Source organism: Dermacentor variabilis, chromosome 6 (genome assembly GCF_050947875.1).
Source record: "Dermacentor variabilis isolate Ectoservices chromosome 6, ASM5094787v1, whole genome shotgun sequence".
Classification (NCBI taxonomy): Eukaryota; Metazoa; Arthropoda; class Arachnida; order Ixodida; family Ixodidae; genus Dermacentor; species Dermacentor variabilis.
In genome coordinates this window covers 105066834-105084739 of record NC_134573.1, presented here as the reverse complement: position 1 = coordinate 105084739, position 17906 = coordinate 105066834, and the positions used below count along the sequence as shown (strand labels likewise).

Below are 17906 nucleotides of genomic sequence, written 5' to 3'. Positions count from 1 at the left end.
GTAATCATAGTGGCCTGTAGCAGCCTTCAGTCGATGATATGGCCCACCCGTGCCGCTACGGAGCCAAGTGATTGTCCTTACACTAGCGAAATCCATCCGTAAACTACAACGCTGCAACTTCGAATTGAAACCGCGAAACGGCCTTTCACACACGCCAATTGGACTGCCTAGAATTTATTCGAGGCACAATTGCGCAGCTTATGCTGCCTTGGCCAGTAAACTAAGTTATCCTGTGCAGGAAATGTGCCTCGAACCTCCGTGGCTTGAATGCAAAGCTACAGCTATTCGCTACGACAGTATAGTACGTCCAATCAAAGCATGCAGTGCCGTGCCTCACTTTTCTTTCTCGTTTATTTATTTATACATTTAGTGCTGCCCTCGGCTCACGAATTCGCTGTCGAGGTCACACAGACAGTCACGGCTGTGCGGCCTCGTTCAAGCATACTGCACATGCAAAGGGCCTCACCTAAGACCATGTCCACAGCCTGTCAAACTTTGAGAGTGTCATTATTGCATCAACATGACTGAAACAACGCTCAGTCGCCCATTTCTGGTAGCTCAGCGCGTCGAGTGCACGTCGATGTTGTGATTAATGTGACCCTTCTGACGCATCGCTGTGTTCTTCATCGGTAGTCTGAAGGGACAGTCCAATTATAACAAATTACTTGCATAGCGGACACGTTGCGTGCAATGAAGGTGCTCGTTATATGCGGGCTCCGCTGTAGTTCATTAGCGTCCAGTTTCACTCTACTCGACTCAATTGCTCATTCCTCAGCGACGTCAGGGCGATTTAATTGTAGCGTATCTTTATTATTGCGATGTTGAACAAGTCAAGGCAAATTGTTGGAAACAATTTGCCACATTTGCTCTCTCGATCTAACCAGGACGAGTGTCATCGCCTCATTGAGCGCATATCGGAATCGGACGGCCGTCCGATCGCCATCGAAGAGCTGATGCTGCCCAGCGTTTCCAACACCGCCGTCGCGCCCGTCTTTGGAGAGAGTTACCCCTTCGACCACCCGAAGCGCAAGTGGCTAGACGACACGCTGCGGAACCTCGCTGTGGCCGTCAACACGACCCGCCGAATGACGCCCTTGGGCTTCCTCAAGGGCCCGTTCCTGAACACGCTCGCGTTCCCCGGAAGACAGAACATCGAGAAGCACTTTCGAGCCTTGGGCGACTTTACAAGGTGCGTGTGTCGGTTGGAAACCATCTTTAAACGCTGTCGCAACTGCCCAGAAACATAGGCGACAATGGTATATCCTATTAGACTGTCCGGCCTATCGAATTGAAAATGGAACTCAAATGTACAAAATTTTGCCTTGTACCACGTTAGGGTCCCGTGCGTTATTCCGCTGTGCAGCGTCAGCCTTTAAACTTATCACTTGTTTGACAAGCAGAGAGGCTTCAAGCACATCACAATAACTGAGTTATACCGCCTCTTTCTTCCCTCCTTTATTTCTGCCGTCTTTTCTTTCTCCGACCCTCTCTCTCTCTCTATCTCTCGTGAATTTTTAGTTCCTCATCCCTTTTCTCACGCACAGTAACATGTAGGTTATGTCGGCACACAGGCATGCAGAAATTTCTGTTTTAATAAAATGCATATTTGATTCACTCGAACGCATGAACACGTTGCTTGCTCTCCAACACATTATTTGTGTTGTCAGAAATATATTATTATTATTATTATTATTATTATTATTATTATTATTATTATTATTATTATTATTATTATTATTATTATTATTATTATTATTATTATTATTATTATTATTATCCTCATTAAAGAATGGCGTCGGTGCAAGCCCTCAGCCCAGAACCTCGATGGTGCAATTTTTCAGCACCGCGCGGGTGAATCGATACGATACAGAGATGAAGAGATAAGGCAGAAGAATGTGGAGTAACAGGCGAGATGAGGCACTGTCATAGGATGAGCTGGTAGTTGGGCTAGGACGGGGGCGGGGAGGGGGGGGGGGAGGTTGCGCGCCTCAGGCGGCCAGATAGTCCTACACTGAGAGGTATAAAGGATAAGTGTACGGACTTCTTTCCGACATCTAGGCAGCCGGGCGTAACGTTTCATAGGCGAGATAATTAGCTCGTTACTTCCCTGCAAGAAAAGCAGAGCACACGACGGCCCTCTCAGAGAGATAGACACAGTATCTAAAATTATTATATTTCGTGCAAGGAGTAAAGTAGTTCCACAGTTAAGTCCTATTGTATATGAAGGTCAGAATATCGCTGTAGTAAACGAACGCAAGATACTCGGCGTTACGTTTTCTGCTCACCTTAGTTGGAACTCGCATGTGGAACAGCTGTGTAAGAAACTGTCAACTACTGGAGCATTATCACGATGTCAACGCGTGCTCCCCTCGAAGGTAAAACTTCAACTGTATTGCGCACTATTCGCATCCTACATTAACTACTGTAGTCTAGTCTGGGCTACCACAACTAAACAGAACCTAAATAAAATCTTCCTTTTGCAAAAAAAAAAGATTATTCGCCATGTTGCAAACATTTACAACCTGGCTTCAACTGAAACGTTGTTTCAGGAATACAGTATCATACGGGTGCAGCACTTATACAAATTTCGAATTTGCGATCCTTCTTCTTTTCCAACACTTATAAAGAATTCCTTGTAACTATATCAAACCTAACACCAAATTACCCTAATAGGCGTACGCGACATACTTCAACATGGTCTGTTCCTCGTTACCGGACCACCTACAACTCACAGGCGCTCCACTTCAATTTACCCCCCCCCCCCCCATTCTAAATGAATTTCCTGAACTAACTACTGCTAGACAACGGCAGCTATGTCAGTTCTTCACATCTATGTTGTAAATAGCTGTCGTTTAGTTATCTCTGGAATGGCGTGCATGGGTCTAGTTTGCGTGGCTTTTGCCTATCCTGTACTTATTGCATTCTGTTTCGGTCTTGTCATCGTCGCGCGATGTCTGTTATCATTGCTACTTTTTACTCTTTATTATTTGCGAAACCTGTTAAATTAACTTAATTTTATTTTTATTTACTTTTATTTATTTTTTGCAGTCAAAAGTCTTTATACGATGATGTTTATGCTGTATTAAACATCTGATGAGAATCCTACTGTAACTCTGTATGTTAAATTCAAGTGATCCTTACGTGAACTTTGTTACAGTATTACTGCCATGTGTTATAGTTATGATCTGATATGCTTGCATGTGCTGTGAACGTCGTATGCTGCCGATGTAAGGGTCTTCAGGAACTCAGTCAAGCTGCCTAGAGCAGCTTTTAGCCCTGAGGACTATCCAGAATTTTCTGGTGAAATCAACTTTGATTGATTGATTGATTGATTGATTGATTGATTGATTGATTGATTGATTGATTGATTGATTGATTGATTGATTGATTGATTGATTGATTGATTGATTGATTGATTGATTGATTGATTGACCTGTGCTCGTGTGTCGCGTTTTCTATTGTTGCCGTTTTTGTTGTAAAGCTGGAAACCGTTTTCATGTACATCCTTTCCTGGAGTTACCAGATCCTTGAAATGCACGAGACTGAACAACTATGAAGGTTGCAGCAATTTCTAGTGAATAGATAGATGTACGGTGTGTACAAAAATGCACAAGCCACTGCAGCTCTTAAAGAAGCGAATTTGTCATCTTGTAATCTTTCTAATGTTGCCGCTAGCAGCCTTTCTGGTACTACATAAGCTCACATGCAGCCGCAGACCTCTCAATTCGATAGACAAGCTGCAGAGCGTGACGTCACGAAGATGTGATGGTTGAACCGCCGCATCCGTGCAGGCAAGAAAAAAAAAGAAGGTTGCTCGTAATTTATTAGCGTGAACTTTCTCTGAAGGGAAGATTAACATGCGTGGCTACGTTATGGATAGTTTCTTGGCAAATATTACTCTTCCAATCGACGAGCAATGAAGAAGCACACCCCTGTCAACGTATATACTAGTAAGTTAATCATTTTTTCCTATGATGCCTGTTTGTTTACAAGCTCTGCAGCTTGTCTATTCAGGCACGTCAATGCTGGACGCCTTCGCTTCGACACAAAGCCTTAACTACACTTCGCTCGTCACCAAACTATGCCTCTCTCTCTCTATCTCTTATCCCCCTCCATTTCCTGCATCCTTTCTCTCTTTTTTTCTGTTATCTCTTTTTTAACAGATCAACACGATAGCTAACGCTTAGCAGGTGCTGTCATAAGCAAAAAGTTACCCATGCAGGCCTGCCTTGCTGCACCCATGTATTTATTTCTGGAATAAAAAAGAAGCATTAACTGTTCCGCTTTTCTTTCCTTAGAAATGAGATCAATGCTCGAAAAGATTGCATTAATAAATCACCGTCCAAGACGCTTATCGACGCATACCTGACGAAGATGGAAGAACGGAAGAGTGATCCGGAATCTAAGTTCAGCGGTAAGTGGCGAGGATCATTTGAGTGTAGCCATGTGCGAGCTATCGAGTTAATGTGCGGTGTCGTACATTAGTGTGTCGACGTTTCTGCATGTCGTACAGAAAATTGGTCACCGACTGCAGTTTTCCTTTTTAGTTCGGCGACACCATTCTCGTGAATCGGCATTATGACAGGAACACTCTCCTAATACACTCACCTCTATTGTGTGCTTTTATTGTGTGTGTTCGTATCTTAGAATACGAATTCTTTTCTTATCAACATTTCGGAATGCAAAGGCATTTGCGAACAGTCCTAAATGAGGCCACTGCGTCGAGAAATACGAAGGTATTTGCATCAGCTACACTCGTTAGAAAACCCTGAAGCAATTACTAACGTAAGTTAGTATCTGTAAAACATACACGTAGCTGGGGCCCGTATTCACAAAAATCTGTTACGCTACTTTTTCTCGTAAGAACGTTTCGCTGTCAATCCTGATGTATTATAAGCGAAGGCGATCAGCCAATATGGATCACTTAGGAACGAAAAGTTTTATGGGGAATTCAGTCCTATAGGTTCTTAGTAAGGTTCAAACAATAACGGTAAGGTTGGTTAAAACACTAGGTTGGCAAGCCCGTCGCACAAACAAGGAGCGGCTTCGCTAAACCTCGTAGCAAGTAGGGTGTGCATACCGCGCTCAAAGTGTAAGCAAATCACGCATGAGCGCAAAAAATACCATGTACGTCGTCGCAATACATCATTGTAGGTCACCGAAGGAACAACAGAAACAGTTATTGGAATAGTGTATATATTGTAGTGTACTTAGCCCGCGCATTATATCTGTCGTACCAATTATGTACATTTCTGTGTTAACGAAAACAGCCTAAAGCTTTCCAACTCCGCATCACTAACGAAATAGTACGTTATAAAAAGCGCCCTAAAATTGTCATTATACGAAATAACCAACCCTATCGGCTAGTTCGATTCACGAACTGAACAACCAAATTGATTATGGGTCTCTTGTGTATTCCAGGGGGTTATTCTAAAGTTAGTTGGATATAAAGAGTTCTAAAACAAAAAAGTTTCTCCGTTTTGATTACCCTTCTTTTACAAGTGCATGCGCTTCAATACCCTCCCCTCTCCTCTCTCTCCTAGCATACGAAAACTATCTTACATTGTTTAATTCCAGTGCACAAACGCAAGGACATGCGTTTCGCGCATGTTAGTAGAAGTAACGCTGAGTAATTTCTTTATTGCTTTTTTTTAAATTTCTACATGAAATTTTTTGCATTTATTAGTTTCGATAACCACGAACCATACGAAAACATGTAGTATTTATTAAGCGCAATAATTCTTAGTTGTGAATCCTTATTAGCAGTCCTAGTAACACTGTAGTGTCCATGTGCTCACACTGTGCTTTAATTTACGCAGCTACTGCTTAAGCAACATGTTTTCTAACCCTTTTGCGTTGATTCTTTCGGCTCGGTGCAGTGGAGAACCTGATGAGCACCGCCATCGGCTTCTTCCAGGCCGGATCGGCGGGCGTCCCAACGTACATGCACTGGCACATGATCAATTTCGCTCTGCGAGCCGACACACTACAGGCGCAGGTGCAGGCCGAGATCGATCACGTGGTCGGTTCGCTCAGGCGCCCCACGTGGGAAGATACGCACAAGATGCCGCTCACCATGGCCGTCGTGTGGGAGATGCTGCGTTGGAAGGCCATCACGCCGCTCAGCGCACCTAGGAGGTAAAGCGAGTGCGCCCTGCTTGCATCTATGCTGAATTCGAATACATGATTCGGAGCACGTCCGGGTCAGTATACTCGGCTCATTTTTGGAGCTAGTACGTTCCAATGGTAGATCGAGAGCCAGTCTCGAGCTGAAACTGCCCGGCAGAACAGCCCAGAGCCCTACGCCGAGATCGGTGTACACGACCGGGAGTACGCTTGGTAATTCCGTCAGCGGGTGTTGACTGATACGGTCCCTGTAGCGTAGAGTAAGATGTCTGTAGCAGACGATATCAGACAGCACACGAGCGCTTCTTCGTTTTGTTACAGTGATGGATAATCATTGACGTCACAACATTTCTATACTGAAGTCGCGAATCGCGAAGAAGCCTAGTTAATGTAAACATTTAGGCATGTCGTTTTGTAACACAAGCTGTGTGTGTGTGTGTTGTGTGTTTCAAAACAGCGTGTTTGAGCATTTACATGGCCGGTAACAAAATGTGAGTTGGGCGAATTGGTAAGAATGCACGACTTCAAAAGGACTGAAAAGAAAACAAAGACGTGAGAACGTAAGTAGGTCACCAGAGCTCAGCGTGCCCCACTAAAGGATTACAGCGGGGAAAAAAGTGCTATGCAACGCACACACAAACGTTAGCTCAGGAAAAATTACTATTCGTAGGTCGACGTCAACCAGTTACATATGCTGTGCAGATGTTGTTGCAGTGAAAATGTTTCGAACGAGTGAGAGCGACGCTTGTGTGAAGCAGCAAGTCAAGATGGTTTTCAAAGTCGTTGAAGGGTACAGTCAGAATGCGCGTAGTACGTTGAAACTCCTACCTTGGGATTTGTGATGAAAATTATGTTAGCGTTGGACAATACAATAGCTTGCGTTTGAAAAGTTTACAATTGTAGAGACAATGGCCAAAGTTTTCTTTAGGTGTGTGTGCGTGCGTGTGTGTGTGTGTGTACGCGCATTCTTAGGCTTCCTTAAGGACGTCATTTTCGAAATCCCATATACACAGGCAAAATGAAGGCAGAAAAACTACAGCATTTCTATAGCAGTTGTTGTTTAAGTGCGCTTTGTGTCTAACTGTTGGCTTAGTAAATTTAATTTCTTGCACAGGGCCAAAGTGGATTTCACCTGCGATGGTTTTTTCTATCCTGCCGGAATCACGGTGATGGCAAACTACTGGGCCGTTCACAACGATCCCGGCGTGTGGCCTAATCCGGAGAAATTTGACCCGAGTCGCTTCATGAACGACGACGGTTCAGCGACTTGCGAGCGGCCTAAGCGCATTCTCTCATTTTCGTTGGGTACGTATCACTTGAGCGCAGAAATGTATTAAGTACGTTTCACAGGAAGAGAAAAAAAATTGGAGGATGGTTCATGTTCGTCTGTAAGAGTGGAACGCGATAGCAAAGATCCCTGAATGCTTTTCACGCTTCCCTGCAACTGCAGCTTCATCATCATCATCATCAGCCTGGCGACGCCCACTGCAGGGCAAAGGCCTCTCCCATACTTTTCCAACTACCCCGGTCATGTACTAATTGTGGCCATGTTGTCACTGCAAACTTCTTAATCTCATCCGCCCACCTAACTTTATGCCGTCCCCAGCATGCTGCGCTTCCCTTCCCTTGGAATCCAGTCCGTAACCCTTAATGACCATCGGTTATCTTCCCTCCTCATTACATGCCCTGCCCATGCCCATTTCTTTTTCTTGATTTCCACTAAGATATCATTAACTCGCATTTGTTCCCTCACTCAATCTGCTCTTTTCTTATCCCTTAACGTTACACCTATCATTCTTCTTTCCATAGCTCGTTGCGTCGTCCTCAATTTAAGTAGAACTCTTTTCGTAAGCTTCCAGGTTTCTGCCCCGTACGTGAGTACTGGTAACACACAGCTGTTATATACTTTTCTCTTGAGGGATAATGGCAACCTGCTGTTCATGATCTGAGAATGCCTGCCAAACGCACCCCTGCCCATTCTTATTCTTCTGATTATTTCAGTCTCATGATCCAGATACGCAGTCACTACACATCCACTTCCAGTGCATCACTACCTATCGTAAACTGCTGCTCTCTTCCGAGACTTTTAAATATTACTTTAGTTTTCTGCAGACTAATCTTTAGACCCACCCTTCGGCTTTGCCTCTCCAGGTCAGTGAGCATGCATTGTAGTTGGTCCCCTCAGTTACTAAGCAAGGCAATATCATCAGCGAATCGCAAGTTACTAAGGGTTTCTCCATTAACGCTTATCCACAATTCTTCCCAATCCAGGTCTCTGAATACATCCTGTAAACACGCTGTGAATAGCATTGGAGAGATCGTATCTCCCTGCCAGACGCCTTTCTTTATTGGGATTTTGTTGCTTTCTTTATGGAGGACTACGGTGGCTGGAGTGGAGTGGAGTGGATGGCGGTGGTTATGGAGGACTACGGAGGCTTACGAAAAGGGTTCTGCTGAAATTGAGGACGACGCAACGAGCTATGGAAAGAAGAATGATGGGTGTAACGTTAAGGGATAAGAAAAGAGCAGATTGGGTGAGGCAACAAACGCGGGTAAACGACATCTTAGTTGAAATCAAGAAAAAGGAATGGGCATGGGCAGGACAGGTAATGAGGAGGGGAGATAACCGATGGTCATTAAGGGTTACGGACTAGATTCCAAGGGAAGGGAAGCGTAGCAGGGGGCGGCAGAAAGTTAGGTGGGCGGATGAAATTAAGACGTTTGCAGGGACAACATGGCCACAATTAGTACATGACCGGGCTAGTTGGAGAAGTATGGGAGAGGCCTTTGCCCTGCAGTGGGCGTAACTAGGCTGATGATGATGATGATGATGATGACGGTGGCTGTGGAGACGCTATAGATATATTTCAGTATTTTTTCAATACGGCTCGTCTACACCCTGATTCCGCAATGCCTCCATGACTGCTGAGGTTTCGACTGAATCAAGCGCTTTCTCGTAATCACTTCTCTATCAATCATTTCTCTATCAATCAGCTTCTATCACCTGATTGATACTGTGAATGTGGTCTATTGTTGAGTAGCCTTTACGGAATCCAGCCTGGTCCTTTGGTTGACAGAAGTCTAAGGTGTTTATGATTCTATTTGCGATTACCTTCGTAAATACTTTGTAGGCAACTGACAGTAAGCTGATCGGTCTATAATTTTTCAAGTCTTTGGCGTCCCCTTTCTTATGGATTAGGATTGTGTTAGCGTTCCTCCAAGATTCCGGTACGCTCGAGGTCATGAGGCATTGCGTATACAGGGTGGCCAGTTTCTCTAGAAGAATCTGCCCACCATCCTTCAACAAATCTGCTGTTACCTGATCCTCCTCAGCTGTAAAGGGGGAACCCTTTACATAGCTCCCAAGGCTTTCTTTACTTCTGCTGGCGTTACTTGTGGGATTACACAGTCCTCTAGACTATTCTCTCTTCCATTATCGTAGTGGGTGCAACTGGTACTGTACAAATCTCTATGAACTCCTCAGCCACTTAAAATATCTCATCCATATTAGTAATGATATTGCTGGCTTTGTCTTTAACGCATACATCTGATTCTTGCCTATTCCTAGTTTCTTCACTGTTTTTATAGGCTTCCCCGTTCCCGAGAGCATGTTCAATTCTATCCATATTATAGTTCCTTATGCCAGCTGTCTTACGCTTGTTGAATAACTTCGAAAGTTCTGCCAGTTCTGTTCTAGCTGTAGGGTTAGAGGCTTTCATACACTGGCGTTTCTTCATCAGATCTTTCGTATCCTGCGATAGCTTACTGGTATCCTGTCTAACGCAGTTGCCACCGACTTCTATTTCAGACTCCTTAATGACGCCCATTAGATTGTCGTTCTATGCTTCAACACTAAGGTGCTCTTCCTATGTTAAAGCCGAATACCTCTTCTGTAGCTTGATTCGGAATTCCTCTATTTTCCCTCTTACCGTTAACTCATTGATCGGCTTCTTATGTACCAGTTTCTTCCGTTCTAGGCTAGGCTAATTGCTAGGCTGTTTGACGGAAGCCTAAGGTGTTCCTGTTTCTATTTGCGATTACCTTAGTAAATTGATTGTAGGCGACTGACAGCAAGCTGATCGGTCTATAATTTTTCAAGTCTTTAGCGTCCCCTTTCTTATGGATTAGGATTATGTTAGCGTTTTTCCAAGATTCCGGTACGCTTGAAGTCATGAGGCATTGCGTATACAGGGTGGCCAGTTTTTCTAGAACAATCTGCCCACCATCCTTCAACAAATCTGCTGTTACCTGATCCTTCCCAGCTGCCTTCCCCCTTTACATAGCTCCCAAGGCTTTATTTACTTCTGCCGGCGTTACCTGTGGCATTTCAAATTCATCCACACTATTCTCTCTTCCATTATCGTAGTGGGTGCCACTGGTACTGTATAAATCTCTATAGAACTCCTCAGCCACTTGAACGATCTCATCCATATTAGTAATGATATTGCCGGCTTTGTCCCTTAACGCATACATCTGATTCTTGCCTGTTCCTAGTTTCTTCTTCACTGCTTTTAGGCTTCCTCCGTTCCTGAGAGCATGTTCAATTTTATCGATATTATACTTCCTTATACCAGCTGTCTTACGCTTGTTGATTAACTTCGAAAGTTCTGCCAGTTCTATTCTAGCTGTAGGGTTAGAGGCTTTCATACATTGGCGTCTCTTCATCAGATCTTTCGTCTCCTGCGATAGCTTACTGGTATCCTGTCTAACGCAGTTGCCACCGACTTCTATTTCAGACTCCTTAATGACGCCCATTAGATTGTCGTTCATTGCTTAAACACTAAGGTCCTCTTCCTGTGTTAAAGCCGGATACCTGCTCTGTAGCTTCATCCGGAATTCCTCTATTTTCCCTCTTACCGTTAACTCATTGATCGGCTTCTTATGTACCAGTTTCTTCCGTTCTAGGCTAGGCTAATTCGAGCTCTTACCATCCTATGGTCACTGCAGCGCACCTTGCCGAGCACGTCCACATCTTGTATGATGCCAGGGTAAGCGCAGAGTATAAAGCCTATTTCATTTCTAGTCTCATCATTCGGGCTCCTCCACGTCCGTTTTCGGCTATCCCGCTATGCCATGCCTATGCCTATGCCTATGCCTATGCCATATTCCCCCTTCTTCCGCAAGCGGGATAGTCGAAAGTGGACGTGGAGGAGCCCGAACGGCGAGACTAGAAATGAAATAGACTTCATACTCTGCGCTAACCCTGGCATCATACAAGATGTGGACGGGCTCGGCAAGGTGCGCTGCAGTGACCACAGGATGGTAAGAACTCGAATTAGCCTAGACCTGAGGAGGGAACGGATGAAACTGGTACATAAGAAGCCGATCAATGAGTTAGCGGTAAGAGGTAAAATAGAGGAATTCCAGATCAAGCTACAGAACAGGTATTCAGCTTTAACTCAGGAAGAGGACCTTAGTGTTGAAGCAATAAACGACAATCTTGTGGGCATCATTAAGGAGTGTGCAATGGAAGTCGGTGGTAACTCCGTTAGGCAGGATACCAGCAAACTATCGCAGGAGACGAAAGATCTGATCAAGAAACGTCAATGTATGAAAGCATCTAACCCTACAGCTAGAATAGAACTTGCAGAACTTTCGAAGTTAATCAACAAGCGTAAGACAGCTGACATAAGGAAGTATAATATGGATAGAATTGAACATGCTCTCAGGAACGGAGGAAGCCTAAAAACAGTGAAGAAGAAACTAGGAATTGGCAAGAATCAGATGTATGCGTATGCGATATATGGATAAGATAGTTCAAGTGGCTGAGTTCTATAGAGATTTATACAGTACCAGTGGCACCCACGATGATAATAGAAGAGAGAGTAGTCTAGAGGAATTCGAAATCCCACAGGTAACGCCGGAAGAAGTAAAGAAAGCCTTGGGAGCTGTGCAAAGGGGGAAGGCAGCTGCGGAGGATCAGGTAACAGCAAATTTGTTGAAGGATGGTGGACAGATTGTTCTAGAGAAACTGGCCACCCTGTATACGCAATGCCTCATGACCTCGAGCGTACCGGAATCTTGGAAGAACGCTAACATAATCCTAATCCATAAGAAAGGGGACGCCAAAGACTTGAAAAATTATAGACCGATCAGCTTACTGTCCGTTGCCTACAAAGTATTTACTAAGGTAATTGCAAATAGTATCAGGAACACCTTAGACTTCTGTCAACCAAAGGACCAGGCAGGATTCCGTAAAGGCTACTCAACAATAGACCATATTCACACTATCAATCAAGTGATAGAGAAATGTGCAGAATATAACCAACCCTTATATATAGCTTTCATTGATTACGAGAAAGCGTTTGATTCAGTAGAAACCTCAGCAGTCATGGAGGCATTACGGAATCAGGGTGTAGATGAGCCATATGTAAAAATACTGGAAGATATCTATAGCGGCTCTACAGCCACCGTAGTCCTCCATAAAGCAAGCAACAAAATCCCAATAAAGAAAGGCGTCAGGCAGGGAGATACGATATCTCCAATGCTATTCACAGCGTGTTTACAGGAGGTATTCAGAGACCTGGATTGGGAAGAATTGGGGATAAAAGTTAATGGAGAATACCTTAGTAACTTGCGATTCGCTGATGATATTGCCTTGCTTAGTAACTCAGGGGACCAATTGCAATGCATGCTCACTGACCTGGAGAGGCAAAGCAGAAGAGTGGGTCTAAAAATTAATCTGCAGAAAACTAAAGTAATGCTTAACAGTCTCGGGAGAGAACAGCAATTTACAATAGGCAGCGAGGCACTGGAAGTCGTAAGGGAATACATCTACTTAGGGCAGGTAGTGACGGCGGATCCGGATCATGAGACGGAAATAATCCGAAGAATAAGAATGGGCTGGGGTGCGTTTGGCAGGCATTCCCAAATCATGAACAGCAGGTTGCCATTATCCCTCAAGAGAAAAGTATATAATAGCTGTGTCTTACCAGTACTCACCTACGGGGCAGAAACCTGGAGGCTTACTAAAAGGGTTCTACTCAAATTGAGGACGACACAACGAGCTATGGAAAGAAGAATGATAGGTGTAACGTTAAGAGATAAGAAAAGAGCAGATTGGGTGAGGGAACAAACGCGAGTTAATGACATCTTAGTTGAAATCAAGAAAAAGAAATGGGCATGGGCAGGACATGTAATGAGGAGGGAAGATAATCGATGGTCGTTAAGGTTTACGGACTGGATCCCAAGGGAAGGGAAGCGTAGCAGGGGGCGGCAGAAAGTTAGGTGGACGGATGAGATTAAGAAGTTTGCAGGGACGGCATGGCCACAATTAGTACATGACCGGGGTTGTTGGAGAAGTATGGGAGAGGCCTTTGCCCTGCAGTGGGCGTAACCAGGCTGATGATGATGATGATGATGGTGATTCCCCCACTGACTTGTCTCCAGCCTGCTTCTTGCCTACCTTGGCATTCAAGTCGCCCATCAGTACAGTGTATTTTGTTTTGACCTTACCCATCGCCGATTCCACGTCTTTATAGAAGCTTTCGACTTCCTGGTCATCATGATTAGATGTAGCGGCGTACACCTACCTCTTACTAAGGTTCACAACAAGACCTGCCACCCTCTCGTTAATGCTACAGAATTCCTGTACGTTACCAGCTATATTCTTTTTACTCAGGAATCCGACTCCTATTTCTGGCCTCTCCGCTAAGCCCCAGTAGGACGTGCCCGCTTTTTAGCACTGTATATGCTTCATTTGTCCTCCTAACTTTACTGAGCCCTATTATATCCCATTTACTGCCCTCTAATTCCTCCAATAGCACTGCTAGACTCGCCTCACTATATAACGTTCTAGGGTTAAAGGTTGCCAGGTTCGGATTCCAATGGCGGCCTGTCCGGATCCAGGGATTCTTAGCACCCTCTGCTGCGTCGCAGGTCTGACCGCCGCCGTGGTCAGTTGCGGCACAGCTGCTGGGGTGTGAGGGCCGGGATTTGATTGCAGTGTTCATATGGGAAGTTGTGGCCAAGTACTGCACCGGGGTGATCAATCCTGATCTGGTGAGGGAGTGCGCGTTACCGGTTCTGGTCACCGGGATCAGGCCGCACTCCATGCCTGTTTGTGCAATTTTATTAACACACGCACCATTTTTTTAATTCGGTGGAAAATTGCGCTGCACCGGGATTCGAACCACGGTCCTCTTGCACGCGAAGCGGATGCTCTACTCCTACGCCACCGCTGCACTTCGCGGTTACGCTACTTTGCGGTCTCAAATTGAGATTCATTGATTTCCACAAACGTATAGCAAAGTAAGGGCTACCGAACAGTGCTTTATACGTGCGCCGTTGAAAAGGTCTATAAACTCTAAAGATTTCAATGTGCGATAACCTTAGCTATTTATCGAACTCGAGAATACAAAAAGGAGTGCGCAACGCCCAATGGAACGAATGTTGATAGTGTAACGTTAAGAGACAGGTAGGTGGTATTATGCACTACGGAGCGAACGGGTGTTGCTGATATTGCATTTAAGATAAAAAGAAAAAGTGTAGCTGGGGTGGCCGTATGATGCACAGAGAACATAACTGGGCACTTATTACAGCAATGGGTGCCAATGAAACGGTAACGCAGCCGATGACAGCAGGGAATTAAGTGGCAAGATAATATCAGTGATATCATAAGATGCCGCGGTAGCTCAACTGGTAGAGCATCTCACGCGAAATGCGAAGGTTGTGAAATCATTCCCCACTGGCGGCAAGTTGTTTTTTCATCCACTTTCATTTCCATTAATTTATCGTTTCTTTATTAAGCACAAGTTTTTCCCCCTATGTTGTCCTTGGTGTCAGTGTTTGTTGGCCTCTTATGATATGACTAATAAATATCGGGCCCCTCGGTTAACCCCCTTTCTTCTCATTTATTACATAACAAGGGTCTCGAATCCGGCAACATTGATTCCTTTAGGCAGCATGTGTGGGTTTATTGACCGGTTGCCTTCACCCTAAAAAGATCACGTTCACTTGACGCTTGCGGCAGAACGGATGTTCCACATCCGCCGCCAAGGTTTGTGAGTGGTGGTGCTGGCTAACACTCCCAGGGTTCTACTAGGAAAACATAAATACCCAAGGAAGTGGATGAGGAAACGGCGCCGCGGTAGCTTAATTGGTAGAGCCCCGCACGCGAAATGCGAAAGTTGAGATCGTTCCCCACTTGTGGCAAGTTGTTCTTTCATCCACTTTCATTTCCATTAATTTATAGTTTCTTTATTAAGCACAAACTTTTTCCCCTATGTTCTCCTTGGTGTCAGTGTTTGTTTGGCTTCTTATGATATGACTAATAAAATTCGGACCCCTTGCTTAACCCCCTGTCTTCAAGATAATATTAGGAAATTTGCAGGCGCCGCATATATCCGGCTGACGCACGACAGCGGTAACGGAGACCACTGCAGGAGCATTTGCCCTGCAATGAACACAAAACGTGATGACGATGATGATAATAATTTAAAGTTATAATGCATGTTAGCAGCCGTTCCACGCTATTTCAATGTACTACACAGGCTAAATCAGCTGTTACATGTCATTATCTTATCACTGTATCTATTAGCTGCAATCTCTTGCTTTGTTTAGACGTTGCAAATTCACAGTCCCTTCTTAACGAAAAGGCGCGTGAAAAAGACGGAGACGGGAAAGAGAGAAACGACAAACATGGACGCTCGTGTTTGTCGTTTCTCTCTTTCTCGTCTACGTCTTTTCCGCGCACTTTTTCGTTAAGATGGAATTTTAGGTTTTTAACTCCATTTTCTCAACACATAAGCAAAGTCTGCCCGACCCTTGGCCAATCCCCGCGAGTGGGTAAGCGCCAAACTCATCAAGGACATCATCATCATCAACCACGCCAACTCGCCCAGCTCTCAGTTTTGATGAATTCACAGTCCCTGAATGGTGAGAACAAGAGTTGTACGAGGCTTGGATTCCTAAATTACCTTAGTGGTTGTTCTACGGTAAGATATTTCCTATTTTATGTGCACGGCTCCCTTACCATATTCCCACTGGCGCATCGCTACGTCTTTCCGGTGCCCTTCAATAGGCCTTGCTTCCAACAGTTATAACACCGGCTTCAAAATCGGCGTCGTGACATTTTCCTTGTTCCTATGGGTTACTACTGAAAATACGCTGTACAATCTATTTAAAAAAATGACCGTCCAAGCACTCAGTACAGCTGGTTAATCAGCGAAGCTGAAACGTGCAGCTCCGGTGTTTATCACTGGGTTAATCCCGACGGTTCACTAAACGACGGCTTGGTAGGCTGTCGGATTCTCGGTACGCAGTTGCTGCTTGCGCTCGGCTGCACGATCTTGTTCTTGCGTCCGGGCTGCAGCATCGCTACGCCATAGCCGAGTTCATTCCCGGTTCTGCTGGCAGCGTAGCTGATCGAAAGCTGCCTGCTCCTCAGGAGTACATATGACGGGTCGCCTACATATATCGGAGCCTGTGGAAAACTGCTGCGGGCGTGCTCGGCTGCGACGGAGAACAAAGACGTCACTACTGGCACAGCCAATCGCGCGCCTCTGTTTCTTTATTTTTTCGCGCATGCGCATTGGGTTCCGCTGGAGGAGTTTTCGGCGTACAGGCGACAGACGCACGGACGAAGCGATTGGCCATATGCACCTTCGCTGTAAAATCGCTTACCATGACCATACGCTAAAGACAAATTCACATTTTCCACGGGGTTATGGTCCTTTTCGCACCTTTGCTGGCACGCTGTTGGCATTTCAACTTCTGCTTATGTTTTCATTACACGCTTTTATAAAAATAAATATTTTTTGTGTGTCTGCTGCTATATTTCTTTCATTCAGCGTAGGAGTTTAATAGGCCAACAATGTCTTTTAAATGTTCTTTATCTTCCAGGAAAGCGCAAGTGTCCAGCGGAGACGCAAGCCATCATGGTGATATTCCTTTACATCACTACCATACTTCAGCGCTTCCGAGTGCTTCCCGAAGAAGGAGTCACTATTGACCTTGGCGATGCAAACGATCGCCTTCCTACCAAGAATAAGTACCGGCTCCGATTCATTCCCAGGAGAAAATAACGCACCGGGACAGAAAAAGAAAATGAGCCAGGTCTATCCATCTGGTGCTCCTGAATGGTTGTGCAGCACCGTTACACGTTGCCGGCAAACTTCACACGCCCTTATAAGCAGTCGCGTGCGTTTACTGATAATAAACAAGCTTGTGTGACTTATTGTAAGTGCGTTGTATTCATGGGAGCTTTAAAGCGAAGCTTTCTTTGCCTCTTACCTCCAGTTTGCGGGTGAGAATGTTGCTGCTCCGCCGAGTATGCAGCGACTTGGGGCCCTGCAGAATGCGGGTTTGGCGCTGGGTAGACACGCCCTAATAGACGTGCTGTAAAAGAGGGAAAAAGGGAAAAAGTCGGCAAAAGAACTAGGGGCACCCGCCGTGGTTGCTCAGTGGCTATGGTGTTGGGCTGCTGAGCACGAGGTCGCGGGATTGAATCCCGGCCACGGCGGCCGCATTTCGATGGGGGCGAAGTGCGAAAACACCCGTGTGCTTAGATTTAGGTGCACGTTAAAGAACCCCAGGTGGTCGAAATTTCCGGAGCCCTCCACTACGGCGTGCCTCATAATCAGAAAGTGGTTTTGGCACGTAAAACCCCACAATGAAATTTAAATTAAAAAGAAGTAGCCAAGTGCAGGAAAAAGAAGCTAAGCGAACGAAGTGGAAACAACAGGAATCAACATCAATCGGAGCGCGCATTGAGCGAGAAGCGTTAAGGCACACAGAAGCGAAAAAGAAGGACACGTGAAAACATTTCAGTAAACATAAAA

General features: G+C 45.1%; 1 protein-coding gene across 1 annotated transcript in view; it reads left to right on the top strand.

The window, feature by feature from the left end:
- Positions 1-17308, top strand: part of LOC142584996 (cytochrome P450 2F3-like) — a 40154-nt gene extending 22846 nt beyond the window's left edge. Inside the window, exons 5-9 of the mRNA XM_075695411.1 lie at positions 885-1189; positions 4299-4414; positions 5880-6138; positions 7241-7431; positions 16969-17308. Coding sequence (XP_075551526.1) covers positions 885-1189; positions 4299-4414; positions 5880-6138; positions 7241-7431; positions 16969-17150 — 1053 coding nt within the window. The 3' untranslated portion in view covers positions 17151-17308. The remainder of the gene's footprint in view (positions 1-884; positions 1190-4298; positions 4415-5879; positions 6139-7240; positions 7432-16968) is intronic.
- Positions 17309-17906: the final 598 nt, after the last annotated feature.